Here is a 16054-nt window from a genome sequence, read left to right on the forward strand (position 1 = left end):
CTCGCGCTGAAGTATTCGTTGGTTTGGAGACAACATCAACCCGCCTCGACTCCGGTAGCGTAAGTAGCGCTTTTGACAACACGTAGCATTTACATAAGTCATATCACATTACCGTGATTCATATACATATATCGAGCTACAATGTCCTTTAATATCTAATTCGCTCTACCTCGGAATTAATATATACTTTCATATAATGCTTAACCGAAGGGGAATTTTTTCTCGATAATAGATTTACCTGTACTTGGGCGCGAACGCAGGTACATTAAAATCCAGGTACGTCAGGGAAGCTATAACCACCCCACCGCGAGAGGCTTAAAGGTTTATGCCGCCTCTCACCTCAAATACTTTCTCGCGCTGAAGTATTCGTTGGTTTGGAGACAACATCAACCTGCCTCGACTCCAGTAGCATAAGTAGCGCTTTTGACAACACACATAGCATTTACATAAGTCATATCACATTACCGTGATTCATATACATATATCGAGCTACAATGTCCTTTAATATCTAATTCGCTCTAACCTCGGAATTAATTATTATTTTTCATATAGCCTACCGAAGGGGAATTTTTTCTCGATAATAGATTTACCTGTACTTGGGTGCGAACGCAGGTACATTAAAATCCAGGCACGTCAGGGAAGCTATAACCACCCCACCACACGAGAGGCTTAAAAGGTTTATGCCGCCTCTCACCTCAAAACTTTCTCGCGCTGAAGTATTCGTTGGTTTGGAGACAACATCACCCGCCTCGACTCCGGTAGCGTAAGTAGCGCTTTTGACCAACAAACGTAGCATTTACATAAATCATATAACATTACCGTGATTCATATACATATATCGAGCTACAAATGTCCTTTAATATCTTAAATTCGCTCTAACTCGAATTAATATATTTTCATATTATGCTTAACCGAAGGGGGAATTTTTTCTCGATAATAGATTTACCTGTACTTGGGCGCGAATGCAGGTACATTAAAATCCAGGCACGTCAGGGAAGCTATAACCAACCCCACCACCGCGAGAGGCTTAAAAGGTTTATGCCGCCTCTCACATCAAATACTTTCTCGCGCTGAAGTATTCGTTGGTTTGGAGACAACCATCAACCCCAGCCTCGACTGGGGGGGGGGGGGGGGGGGGTACCGGTAGCGTAAGTAGCGCTTTTGACAACACGTAGCATTTACATAAGTCAGGATCACATTAACCGTGATTCATATAAACTATATCGAGCTACAATGTCCTTAAATATCTAATTCGCTCTACCTCGGTAATTAATATAAATATATTATCGAGAAAAAATTCCCCTTCGGTTAAGCATATATGAAAATATATTAATTCTGAGGTAGAGCGAATTAGATATTAAAGGACATTGTAGCTCGATATATGTATATGAATCACGGTAATGTGATATGACTTATGTAAATGCTACGTGTTGTCAAAAGCGCTACTTACGCTACCGGAGTCGAGGCGGGTTGATGTTGTCTCCAAACCAACGAATACTTCAGCGCGAGAAAGTATTTGAGGTGAGAGGCAGCATAAACCTTTTAAGCCTCTCGCGGTGGTGGGTGGTTATAGCTTCCCTGACGTGCCTGGATTTTAATGTACCTGCGTTCGCGCCCAAGTACAGGTAAATCTATTATCGAGAAAAAATTCCCCTTCGTTAAGCATATATGAAAATATACTTAATTAACCGAGGTAGAGCGAATTAGATATTAAAGGACATTGTAGCTCGATATATGTATATGAATCACGGTAATGTGATAGACTTATGTAAATGCTCGTGTTGTCAAAAAGCGCTACTTACGCTACCGGAGTCGAGGCGGGTTGATGTCTCCAAACCAACGAATACTTCAGCGCAACTTTTATTTGAGGTGAGAGGAGACATAAACCTAAGCCTCTCGCGGTGGTGGTGTGGTTATAGCTTCCCTGACGTGCCTGGATTTTAATGTACCTGCGTTCGCGCCCAAGTACAGGTAAATCTATTATCGAGAAAAAATTCCCCTTCGGTTAAGCATATATGAAAATATATTAATTCTGAGGTAGAGCGAATTAGATATTAAAGGACATTGTAGCTCGATATATATATATAATATATATATTAATATATATATATATATATATATATATATATATATATAGTACTATAGTTGAAGGTGGTTGCTTGAAACCAGATAAACAGCATCGGAGGAAGAAGAGATACCAAAATCATTTTAATGTAATTTATTACGCTGACATGTCAGGACCATGTGTCCCATTTTTGAAGCTAAAAACTAAAAAGAGCAACAGAATTAAAATTAGACTCAGATTAAAACATGATAAAAAGTTATGTCTTAACATGAAGAAATGCAAAGGGAGGTTCTACATACAAGAGAAGGGAACAGTGATTACCAGTAGTGTTGAAGGCAAAAGCTGAGTGACTGTCAGGGTCCAGTTTGGTACTGACGGAAACTCAAGAGAGGAACAGAGGAGTTGACGTGGACTGAGTATTTAATTGGGGAACCAGTTGTTTAATAAATAGAGATTCGAATATTGACAATTGGTGTTCGTTTGTAGTTTTGCCTATTATTTTGAAAGCCTTGTAATTAATATTGAACTTTCATTTTTTCTCGAAGCCTCTAATACAGGAAAATTCGTGGTTTGATAGTTTGATGCCCGTTCGATAGCTAACTCCACGATGGGAATCCAATCTTACCTTTGACAACCTCTGGGTGGAGCCCATGTACTTCCCCAGGTCACATCTGTGGCAATTAAACAAATATAGGACTCTTGAGGTCATCACAGGAAGCAGACTCTCGTTATATCTAAGCAAAGACATGTAGATTTTCTTCACCCAAATCTTGGATATTTTAAAAGTTGTATCTGTCCATTGGGGAGCAGCCAAGAAGTCATTACTGAGGCTTCTCTATTCACCGTGTGGGTCCCAGCTTCAGTATGGCTATCAAACATTCTGATGCAAGTAAAACTGAATTAAAAAACTTGAAATTGCATGTAACATGGACCTTAGAATATATTGTGGTGCATTTAGAGTGCCTTGTATTAAGTGCATTTAAATGAATTTCCAACTGATTTTTGAACGGGAAGAGTTGTCTCAGTAACTGTGTAGAATGAAATCTGCTCCCGTGACCATTTCTTTGCGCTTTAAAATTGGATACTCAGAGGTTTAATGGGCTAAGATCATCTAATGAACAAGTTAATGAAATATCTTTTAAAAGTTCAAAGATACAGGAAGTAAGTTAATAATCACACCTTGGATCTTATTTATCTGTAGTTTCCTTGTGCTCAAAATCGTCTTCAAAGAAGAATGCTCCCAGAAAAGAGGTTAAATCCAAATACCCTGAACATGCTGCTGTTCATAAAGATCATTTGAAGTAATTTACAGATGGTTCAAAGTCAGAAAAGTGTGTTGGAGGTGTTGAAATCCGTAAAGATGAATCAAATGTAGCTAGGTTACTTGACTGTGGTTCAGTATTCACTGGTGCGTTGACAGCATCATTAAGGCTTTGGATCTTGTTCTGAATAGAAATGAAAAAAGATTTGTCACATACCTACTATGAATTCAAGAATGCATTAGAATCACAAAGAGTTTCCAGTAGAGTCCACCCTTCTTTCAAAAATGTGAAAATGGCTTCGTCCCACTTCTTTTCACTTCAAAACTGTTCCTTTCTGCTGGGTTTCCCCTCTCGTCGAAATTCGTGACAGAAGGGGTTTAGTGAAAGAAGCCACTAAAATTGGTTATTATGCATTGAAATGTGTCCAACATTTGATATGGAAGGACCAGTTGGGTTATTTATTTTAAGGAAGTAGCAAGCTGTTCTCCTTTCTTGCTAATGATAAGAAATATAAACACACTAGAGATAAAATTGTCTTGGCCAGCAAGTTGTAAAAGCAACTGGAAAGTTGAAGTTATTTGAAGCTGGTTGAGAACTGGCTACATCCGCCTCACTCATAAATACATTAGATAGTGGTGGTAGTGTGTGTTCATAGTGACATGAATGTTGTGCTGCTCCAAATTCACAGGTAACAGGGAAAAATGGCCGCTGTGGACGTCACCTGAAATGTCTCACAGAGATTTTAAGTGAGAACATTTTAGTTGGGTCATTTGCAGTCTGTCTTTTTGAATTTAATTTAAAATGAAAATGTGTAATCATCTCAAATTGAAATGAAAACAAAATAATCAATAAAAAACGTTTGAATATTTGAATGAAATTATAAAATACATAAAGAGTATCTAACAATTCATGCAGACTAAAGTACCAATACAGATTAAGAAGCATAATTTTAAAAAGAAATTTACATTTTACTAGATATCCAAACATGAGGTGCTTTATATGTCACACTGTCCCTAACTTTCAGTCAGAACAGTGTAGCTTAAGAATTGACCTGTTTCAGCTTTTGAAGGTTGTTTACAAGGTAGCTTGTGACGGCATGTGGGAATATTACTTCTTACTCATCTGCCTGCGTACATTCATTATTTTTCTTCAGCAACAGGGATAAATTCAGTCATGGTTAATGATGGGATTATGATGAAAGACTTCATGTTTGTATCTCTAGAAAAATGCAATTTACTCTTAAAAATGGCAATTTGTGCCTAAAGAAATTAAAACCTTTACTTTACAAACAGACATCTACTTCTTTAGCTGGGGGGTATTATCTCTTGTTTTTCTGTCACCACCCTGAAATGTCAACTCCCTGGTCACATACATGAGTAGGGGAAGGATGGCTCTAGTAACCCCCCATAAAGCCTGGTATTGGCCAATGTGTGAGGTTGATATGTCCTTTGATATTTTTGTATGAACCTCATTTTATTCATTTCTAGGAGAACCCTATCCTTTTGGTCTTATATAATATAGAAGGTACACTTAAGTGAGTAGCAATTTTATCTCGAAAAGGCCTAAAAAGATAATTATATGGTGCAACCATATAAGTAGATATTTTTTATGTGGCTAGGAACCAATTGGTTTCGTAGCAACGGGACCTACAGCTTTTTGTGAGATCCGAACCACATGATATCGAGAAATGAATCTCTGTCACCAGAAATTTATTTATGGTGATTCCGCATAGGCTGAGTGGAGAATTGAACTTCGTCGGTTCACCAGACTGATAGGCGAGCACCAAAACCACTCGTTTAACAAAGAACCTTCTCTGACCAGGACAAGTATGTACGAGGCATTGGGTTATGTTGCTTAGAAGGAGAGTGAGAGAAGGAAAGATTGAGACAGGTCATTCAATCCCTAACCTATTCAGGCCATGAATCTTACGAAACACCGGTGTATTCTGTCCAGTAGAGCTTGGGTAGTTGCATAACACACAGAGAAGCACCATGTCCCAAGGAGGTGTACAGTGACTTAGGGGTGACATTCCTCATGTAGAATGAGGTAAAGGTATGGTGATCGAGACCCCTGCCTTCCATACTAAAGCTATAGAGAAGTACTCCCTGAAAATAAGGGACAAGGTGATATCCTGCACTTCATGGGCTCCTTTACGGATGAAGAGTCCCTAACACTCTGGTCTGAGGTGTTGAGTTCTGTTCAAATACTATTGAAAACATGAACACAAACTCACTTCTCTCATTAAGAACTGTTGTTTTTTGAGTTTTTGGCACAAACTTTTGTAACAAATAAGAAAGAGAGACCATGAAGTTTGCTTATTATCTTTGCCAGTGCTTGGCTAGCAAGATTACTGTTTTGAGGGTGAGATCTCACTAAGCATTGGAGACCTGGCTTTTTTTTTGCAGTTTAAGTGCTTCATGAACAAGTAGATCCACAAGGAGGAGAGTACCATGTTCTTTACCTGGAACATGTGGTTCAGGACTGAGGCAGAGAGCCTATCTCAGTGAAGGGTGACTTCGAAGAATCACTGAAAGGGGCCTCTGATTGGGATAGTTTTGTGTTAGATCTGTAAAGATTAAAATTAAGGTTGAGTAGGTTACGTAAGAAGACAGGGTTACTTTTGTGTTGGATCTATAAAGAGTGAAATGCGATTGTGTCACAATTCGATCAACATACCACCACATCTTTTACCATTCATATTATCAGTTATAAGTATAGTGAACTGTGGCAGCAGTCCTTCCCTCTCCCTGAAATTTGTTGATGATCTGTCTACTCGTATGTTGATTTCTGGGGGCATTTTAGACCAAATATGACATTATGATCCTCAAATCTGACTGTTTAGTAAGGACTAACCATCAAACATTTTACCCCAAATTTACAAAGATGTCTCAGGGTGTAATCACTGGTGCCATGTTTTAGGGATTTCTAAGAATATCTCACTATAAATTTATTCCAAGGTCTTTTGAGATTATCACCATAAGTCATTTAGAGTTTTTTTGCCACCATTCATAATCTACTATTGCAAACGCTTTAAGTCATTCAGAAAGGAATTAAAACCACCATTTTGAGTCATTAGGAAGGTTTATTTCATTATACAATATGGATTCTCAGCTTTTAAGGAATTTTGTTGGACCTTGTGTCCTTAAAGTAAAAACAGCTTTTGTATGACTCTTCAAGGAACCATTCCTCGTTAAAACAGTTACTGTACCACCCGTTTAGAAGCCCTGGAATTCACAATTAATTTTGTTTCCCGAGAATTAGCAGCGCATGCAGATGCGTATATGGATAGAATGGTTCCGCAGTTTAAGTACTAGGAATATCACCACCCTCAGTAAAAATTAACGTTTTAACTATTACCTGTAACATACTAATGTGTCACAAAGATCACTGGTTCTGAGTAGTTTTTGTGGATGCATAGTAATTGGGGTAAAGACTTCTTGAGATATGGTGTGGAATTAATCTTCATTAAGTGTTGTGGGTTTATTTAAAACAATAAAAGTACTTTTCATGATAAACAAAATACTCATGATTTTTTCAGTAATAAATACCTCATGCTAATATTTAATTGAAAAAACAAAATCCACTGCATTTATTACATTATACAACAGAAAGTCCCAAGGGATCAAGGAATACAAAGATGTTACATAAAAAGTGCTTGATACTTGAACAATTTTTGAATTTCCCAAAAACTTGTGAATAGCTAATCCGTAACATTGTTAGTAGACTAACAAGAAACCTCTGGACAGGATTTCTTCGAAAGTTTCTGCTTCTCTAACATACTGTATTTTCTTTTAAAAAATTGTTGGTTTACTGGCTTTTCTAAATGCCGTTGTACCAAGAAGGATCTTTCAGACTTTTAGTTACAATCATAATGACACACACACACACACACACACATATATATATATATATATATATATATATATATATATATATATATATATATATATATATATATATATATATATATATATATATATATATATATATATATATATATATATATATATATATATATATATATATATATATATATATATATATGTATATATATATATATATATATATATACTATATATATATATAATATATATATATATATATATATATATATATATATATATATATATATATGTAAACAATGCTTATCATCTCAAATAACTAGACATCATTGAACGTTTCCTCATCATATCATGCAGTTGATAGACTGTAAGTGGCATTTAACTATACTAGATATTTATTTTTGTATGAATTAGAATGAAAAGACAATTGAACAGGGCATGCTAACTTGTCAGCAACAGTGAAATTTAGTGAGACCAAAACTTATTGCCATAGGGTAGATGACAGGTAAGTAACAACACCAACGACCAACAGTGAAGGTGGCTGAACAGTGATTGACCCTCCTGTTGTTGCAGTCAAACGATCTCTGAAGATGGTTAAGAGGCGCATGGCCACACCATTGCTCCACCCAAACCCAAGTTGAACATCATACTCTCCACCACCTCCCGGCAGGCCCAGCCTTTCCACGCTATACTGCAATTTGGACAAAGATGATGTAAATATATTCACTTTGAGCACACATTTTCTTATTAAGTAATGTCCGTTAAAGTCCAGTTCTGTGAAAGAAACATTCGTAATGTAAATCAGTGTAAATTAACCATAAGTAAAACTGAATACGAGTTTTCCTTCTAGAATCTGTGGGAAATAATAATAACAATAAACACTTAATTATTTTTATAAACTTGGAGAGAGCCCTGAGTGGAAATGAATGCGAATTAACTAAAGCGATGATTATTTGTGTTCGAGTCTTGATCATTCTTGAATTATTGTTTTTCAGTAAAAACTCGTTTTTTCCTTTGTTTTGTAACAACATTTGAGACCGACTTTGTTGAATAGTCTAGTAGAGTTAGATAGAGAAAGAGTTTAAAAGAAGACTATTTTACAGCTATGGCAACCCTCGGGTATGATATCTGATAAGAAAACATTGGTCGATTTCCTATTTTTCAACACCTAAGTAGGATTTAAGCTTACATAATTTTTCTGATAGCTTCATACAGTCTTAGTCCACAAATGAGAGCAAATGCATTCGCATTTCGTCAAGGGCGACCATCATCCAGTATAGCCTATTTTCAAAGTAAATTTTCACTGACTTTTTCATATGAAAATTTATAATCTTGTGTATTTGCAGAATTACCATGTAAAGTTTTCGAACTTTCTTTTCCCATCAAAAACTGACAGTTTCGTTTAATATCCGACATGGAATAATCTTTTATCAAGTATACAGACATATTAAAGCATACATTGGGAATTAATCCAGTTCTGTATTGAATAATATGAACTAATATAATAGTGATCACTGTGAGTGTCGAAGTTCTTCCGATACCTTGACCCTGTGCTGCCTGCTCCCTTCGGCAAGAAGCTCCCGTCCTCCTTGAAGAGTTGGCTAGGTACTACTACCTACACAACTAACTCAAGGCATCGTTTCTGATGGCCAAATAAAATTGCCGGACTCACTGGAACTGAAGAAGGGGATTCTGTAACACCCTGACTCCCACACGCCATCTCACAATAATTATTGCCTGACCCCTATTTTCCTTCCATAAATCATATTTGAGAACGGACTTACCAGGTCTTATTTTGGGATGTGGTGCACACGGGAAACAGACTACCAGCAGCTGAAAAGATTATAGAAATAACCCCTATTTGTTATCATGTTATTATAATCAGCTTCCTTCCATTCCTCTTGTAAAGACCTTTTATCATAAGCGATGTAGATATCTAATTTCAGCACCTTTCAATAACGTGCACGTTTCTTATTGCCTATAACATCATAAAATTGGCATTCTGTTGTCTTAGACACGAGCTAAGTGAACAGGAATGTACCCTTGTAGCGGCAACGCTGCTTTGACGGAATGTCTGATATTTGATGACCAAATAATATTTGATGTACTAATTGAAAGTAGACACATTAGTGATACTCATGTATATGTGTGTATACTTTCTTATGAACGTACAAACAGTAACAACAATACACAAACATTTTAGTTGTCTTGGCACAAGGTTATTTCATGCTCATTGCATGATAGGGGTAATAAAACTCAAAGCCATTCTTCGAATGAGACAGAGAGAGTTTCCAAAAAAATGCAATAACCTGCCTTTATGGTTACAACTGCTGCAAATGACACTAAAACAAATAAGCTTCAAAACAAAAAGATATATCAGAGCTACTTATAAAGTATATACTGCATTAAATGTGTAATTGTTTATCATGTATCCTGTATAATAAAACGAAAAAGCCAAATTTACCGAAAAAAAAATCTACTTTTAGCTACAATGTATAAGATCTATTGAACACTAAACAAGGGGTGATATCCACATATCTGCTTTCTCAAACTGCAGATGCAGATGTTTCTTGCAATGCTGATGCGTATGTGGATGTTAAGAAATTGTCAATGCGAATGCAGATATGTATTCATAAACAATGAGGATGATCAGCGGATATGGATATCCGATACATCTCTCATGGAAAAGCACTAACGGGGAGCCAGTAGAGTGACTCACGAAAAGCCTCTTTTTGTCCCCGTGCTGTGCGCTGGAATTTTCCTGTTTCTGTGAGGCCAGCCCCTCCCTCAATGGCTTCCATCATATCAAAGATGCTCTCTCACTTCCTTCTGGGCTCAGGCTCAGCCCTCTCCCCAACTCTTGTTTTTCTTCCCTCTTTTGCTCTTGTTTCCATGAGGTGGGTGTCGTGAAATAATAAGTGCACTATTTTTCCATGACAGAATTCTGCTTGGGCCACTACGTATAAAATTCCACGTATTCTGATTGGAGGCAGGGACGTGATGGTTGTTGATCAGTGTGCATTATCCTCGTAGGAATTATGGTAAAATTCAATGATACGTAGAATGACTGCCTCGCAAGGGCACAACCCGCCTCTCACACCTCATAAAATCCTTCATTCGAGAGCACTTGGGCGTGAGGGAGGGAGACGTTCAGTAGTTCAGTGGTGAACTCCAGCTAAAGCGTCTTATCTTTGTCTCCACAAGGCAATTGTGAGTGATATGCATTCGAGTAATTTGTTAGTGTCAATCCTAGCCATCGTTGGTTTAATGTTTAAGCGGTTGATTTCTGTGATGGTAGTACCATTTAATATCATGATTGAATGAATTTTTTCTGTTAGTGCATTTTTTATTGTTCTGGAAGGTTCTCGTGGCCGCATGATCACGTGATACTTTGTGCTATCGTAAGGGCGGTAGGTCTCTTCTTTCCATTTGCATGTGCTTTTATAATCATAGACATGAGAGTCGATCTATATTTTTAAAATAAAATTGTAAAATCAAAGTCATTCATAATTCAGTTGTCCTTGTGCACGGGCTGGATACTTTCCCACAGGTAGGTCTGTAGGCCAATACAATCTGGCACGATCTAGTGAGCTAGTCGCTGAATAATTTGCGACATTTGCTCTGGTCCTTTGATGAACTGGATAGACCTAAGCAACCAGTCCCCGAGCAACGACAGCTGGATTATGGTTTTCAACATTTTGCTAGTGGGTCACTCACAATTGCTCTCACATATCCCGTGAAAAGAGGAGTGCAGATTGAGGTAAAAGAGTGGCTTTATTTCCATTGTAAGCTCTGGAATTGTTGTGTTCTGATTGTTTGGTAACTTCCAACATCAATAAAATGGCGGCCGCCACTCAAAACTCAGATTGAGTCTCTTAAAGTCCTCCTGACTGCCTCTCTGAATCGCACTCAAGGGAATCTCCTTGATTCCTTGAACGTAAATGTATACCAGAACTTGTTAGATCGTATTGAAGCTGATGAGTAGCAACTTAGATCCCTGTATTTAACAAGTACTGTCAAGCTAGAGCCCACCATTGAAACTAGAGTTGTAAAAGCATTAGTAGACACAGGGCAGATAATCACTTTGTTGCTCAACTGTATCTAGTGTATCACAGCCTAAAACTTGTCTGCCTCGATTAAAAGAGCTCCCATCGCCAGTATTCAAAGGCAAAAAGAGCAAGTTCGCCACTTTAAAGGAGCTATTCAATGCTCACGTTTATCAATGCACCGATTTGGACGATGTAGCCAAATACACTTATTTAATTGGGTCTCTTGAAGGGAAGCCACTCAAGGTAATTCAGGCCTTGAGTGTAACTGTCGCTAATTATAGTGTAGCCCTTGATTTATTAGATAAATATTATGTGAACCAACGTTTTTGTATCCAAATGCAATTGTGTAGAATTAAAGAATTTCCGCATCGAGCTCACCGTTCCAATTGAAGAAATTAAACGTCTCAGTGGATCCTCGTTGGATCAAGGTATGTCACTAAGCCTCATTAATTAAAAATTGTCCCAAGGTCAAGTGTATCAGAGAGTAGTCGATTATCTTTGCCAATGTGACTTCAATTTTTCTAGGAAGCAATTCTCGTTCTTCTCACATGACAAAATGCCTCTCTTAGAGGAAGAAACATCACTATGCTCAGTTATGTTAACTACTTGACTATTACAGCACTTTGCTTACTTTTCTTATTCCCACACTTAAGCTCTGATCGTAACCCATCCAATCTACTCAATCTAATTGATTTGCGGTTACTAAAACTGGCGTCGGAACATCTAGGTTTTTAATGCTGATCCAATGTACTAGACTTGTTGGTCAGCATCCCCGCCATTTCTGGAAATGAATGTATTCTTTAGTGAAGAGGTTGAGGCGTTCGAGAGGGAAATATTGACCTGCATTCATAAGAGGATGCAGAAGTCTCCAAAGTTCATCTCCTTTTAGCTGGGAAGAGTTCAGAGGTGAACCATGTGCCTCGTTTCTCTTCGACAGGTTACCACCTTCCCACTGCCTCTGCCTCTGAGCACTCAAGTGCCCCAACTGGCTCAGCTTTATGTAAGCCAACCACAATTCCAGATCACAGTTCTTGATTGTCATTAACACTGGGGTTTGTGTATCCAGATAGTTCTAAGGGAATGCAAAGCAGTAATATACTAGACGTTTCATCAAAATGAATGAATTTGTATTGATTTACATTCTTATATATTCCAAGAAGACATCATGCAATTCCACTTGACTTATTATTAAATATTAATTATTTATTGTTTATCATTCGTTATTTATCATTGCAAGCACACTGCATTGTATTTACATCCCATCTAATTTTCTAGGTGACGACTTTGTTATACATACAATTCATTGGTGGTAGCTTTCTTCTTCTTCTTCTTCTCTCTGTCTCTATCCAGAAAAAGATGCAGGGCAGGTAAACAACCCACATGTGCTTATGCTTTTTAATTCATAAAGACCCGTAACTGTGTGCAACGATGCTTTCATTGCTAGTTTTTCCTTGATTGTTATTTCAGTGTGCTAACATGTCATGTTGCAACTGCTTAGTAGATGTATCTGGAAAAAAGTCATTAATATTTGTCGGTAAAAAGATTTTTTTTTATCAATAGGCTGCCAGGTAAATAATGTTTCCCCTATTGAAACTCATTTAAATTGATAATATAACACCACTGCAGGCATATGACTAAAGGAAATTGGCCGATTTATGCCTAAGACCACAGTTTCCATTCAAAGATGACAGCTGTTGTTGTGGATTGCGGAATATCAATGTATTTGCTCTACGGACGTACCTTCTCAAACATGGCATTAGGAGTTGACTGAGTATAAGCCAACCAGTTATTCCGTATCCATTTCTCTGCCAGGCTGAAGGCTAAGTTCTCTGCTTCATGGTGTATAGGACGAGCGTTGTAAACACCCAGGATGAGTATGTGCTGAAGTGGAGCCCATGCATTGGGAAAATCCCACTGTTGTCCACTGTTCTCAAGAGATGTTGGAACACCCCTGGAAAGGAAACATTTTCTCATCTATTTGTTTTGGAATTTTCTTAATATAATGATAATAATAATATAAATGTGTCTGTGATCAACATTTTCAACATTTCATTATGAGTATCTTTAATTTGTTGAAAAATGATAATTGTAAAACAAAAACCTTTACCATGAAAGGAACGGGTAAAAAATTTATCTAGTGCACAATCAAAAATATATGAAATTATATTAGTTCATACTTACTGTTATCTCAAATATTTTGTGATAGTAACAAATAAACATGATCTTGCAATGTAGCATGGTAACGACCAATAAACCTCTATCTCTTTCTCCTCCCTAATACCCCCCTTTTCTCTCTCTCTCTCTCTCCCCCAACACACCCATTAATTATCATAGAATTCAATAACCCTATTCAGGCTATTCACTATCAGGTTTACTTATCATTTCTTCTGTTAGTTCATCGAAACTGACGTTCAAGCTTTTGTGTATGTAGTCAGTCCACTTACCAGAACGGTTGAATGATGGAATTACCTAATGTTCTCCCAACCAACTGGCAGGTAATGGCGTGTGGACGGGTGAGCAATGATTTCGTGACAGTTTGTCACTGAATTTCACCTGGGAAGGATCTCAGCCACTTTGATCAGAATATGAATAAATTATATATAGGTCTAATTAATTTAATTGTTAGACTCATCAGCGCTATTAGTTGGATGCTGAGTCCAAATCATATAAAAACTTGAAGCAATATTTTCATGTGATACAGACAATTTGGTATAGACCTAGGCCAATGTTCTGGCTTTTTATGATAGCTGTTACTATAATGAAAGTAAACTTCACGGTCCATTTAAAAAACTCAACAAATCCCCAAGTTCAAATTTTAACTTGTTCATTAATATACCATGAAAATATATCTTTTTTTTTTTTTAATAAGAAATATTTAGACTATACCTACTCTGTTATGCCATTTTGCTTCTTTACCATTATTAAGTGAATTGCCACAGCAGTTAAGCTCGAATCACACACTGGTGATTCAAGACTGCACATGTAACAGCTGAATTATGACTCAATTACGACCTAAAGCTGGGATCACACATTGGTAATCACCCGCAACCATCGTAATAACTGTTATCACAACTGAATCATGATCAAGTCTCCATGTTTCCTTACACAGTCACCGAGTTTCACTACGTCTGCAAAGTGATGGTGACAACTAGCTGCAGCATGTAGTTGTTGTGGTTGAGCCATGATAACTATCAAAAGTCTCCATGTCATGACGAAGTATGCAAGAGCTCTGCCGATGTACGAGAGTGTTGTAATGCTCTCTCAACTGACATAATGTGAGTATGGTAGACGTAAGTAGCAATATTGACTTGGTCCATTACGATGTAGCTATGTATTTGACAACCCCTCAACTTGCACAGAGGGGGTGTGCAGTGGCCAGATTGCCACATGTGGGTTCCCAGCTACAAAAGGCAGCATCCCAGCTGCTAAGTCAATACTCTACCTTGACCTTCTGTGACCTTTGGTGCTTTCCTTACAGTTATGCAATAAAACATTGTGAAGCTTCTGAGGAAGAAGGCTGTGGCATACAAAGGCTCAATGGGGCCGAGTACATCTTTAGCAGCTGGCCCCCATCAGTTCCAATTCAGCCAAGATTACTCATTTCAGTCAGCGTCATTGGACACTGTAAGTTGAGATTACTACTTACATCTGCAGTAAGCACAAGGAGGATAATTTACGTCAGTTGAGAGGGCATAACGACACTCTTTCGCACATTGGCATGACATGGCCTCTTTTGACAATTGTCGTGGCTCGACCGGGTATGCTACCTAATAGATGTCATCATACTCAACGACTATGTGACGGTGCATGGAGACTTGAGTGTAATTATCGAGCCACGATAATTGTCAAAAGTCACCATGTCATGCCAACGATTGAAAGAGTGTTGTTATGCCCTGTTGACTGACGTAACTTAGTCTCCATGTGATTGCTGCAGACGTATGCAGTAATCTCAATGTACGGTGTCCATTACAACATATGTGGCGTACTTGGCAAACCCTGATCTTGCGCAGTAGGGGTGCGAAGCAGTCTCGTTGTGACACGTGAGTACCAAGCTATAAAAGGCAGCATCCCAGTCATCAGGTCAACACTCTACCTTGACCTCTTGTGACCTATACTGCTTTCCTTGCTGTGCCCTTTTTTGGATCATCGATGATGCTGCAAAATGCTGTGAAGGTTATGAGGAAAAAGTTGTGGCATACAAGGACCCAGCGGAGCCGAGTGCATCTGCAGCAGTCGCCCACAGCCAAGGTTCAGATGACCCCTGTCGGTTCCTTCATCATTTTAGCGAAGATTTTGCTCAGTTAGCGTCATTGGTCCTGACTGACATCAAAGAGGTACATGTCGTGGACTTCCACTCCAATGTGGATATCCTTAACGACAATGAGGAGTTGACCTCCAATATTTGGGGAGGATGTTTGGGGAATGGCTGCAGGAGCACCCGTTCCTCTGGAAACTCATTGTCCGTCAGAAAAAATTAAAAATGTTAGGACTGAAACAGATAATTGTTTTCCCAGTATTGGTTTAATATGTTGATTTTTCATGATTATTAAATATCATAATATACAATATTTTCATGTTTCACATGTTAAAATTTCCTCTTATTTCCCCTCCAGTCTGCTGCTGCTGCCCTTCCTGATGCCCCTGAAGAAATTGAAGCTGCAGCTGGTGGGGATGATGGGGACGTGACCATCATCCCCACCATCGAGGAAAGTAGACCAAAGCAGAAGCTGCTTGACACTAAAAGTCAACAGAACCAAGACGAAGCCCTTCACAAGGTTAATATTTTATTATTTTTCATATTTTTATAAATGAAAAAATAACTAAAATACAATATTT

At 37.9% G+C, this 16054-nt stretch overlaps 1 protein-coding gene across 1 annotated transcript in view; it reads right to left on the reverse strand.

Annotated features, from left to right (window-relative positions):
* Positions 1 to 7446: 7446 nt before the first annotated feature.
* The window catches only part of LOC135205921 (trehalase-like), a 140568-nt gene continuing 131960 nt past the window's right edge, over positions 7447 to 16054 (reverse strand). The window contains exons 10-11 of the mRNA XM_064237118.1: positions 12959 to 13169; positions 7447 to 7860 (exon numbers count right to left, since the gene is read on the reverse strand). Of these exons, the coding sequence (XP_064093188.1) occupies positions 7651 to 7860; positions 12959 to 13169 (421 nt within the window). The 3' untranslated portion in view covers positions 7447 to 7650. The remainder of the gene's footprint in view (positions 7861 to 12958; positions 13170 to 16054) is intronic.

This window comes from Macrobrachium nipponense, chromosome 11 (assembly GCF_015104395.2).
Source record: "Macrobrachium nipponense isolate FS-2020 chromosome 11, ASM1510439v2, whole genome shotgun sequence".
Classification (NCBI taxonomy): domain Eukaryota; kingdom Metazoa; phylum Arthropoda; class Malacostraca; order Decapoda; family Palaemonidae; genus Macrobrachium; species Macrobrachium nipponense.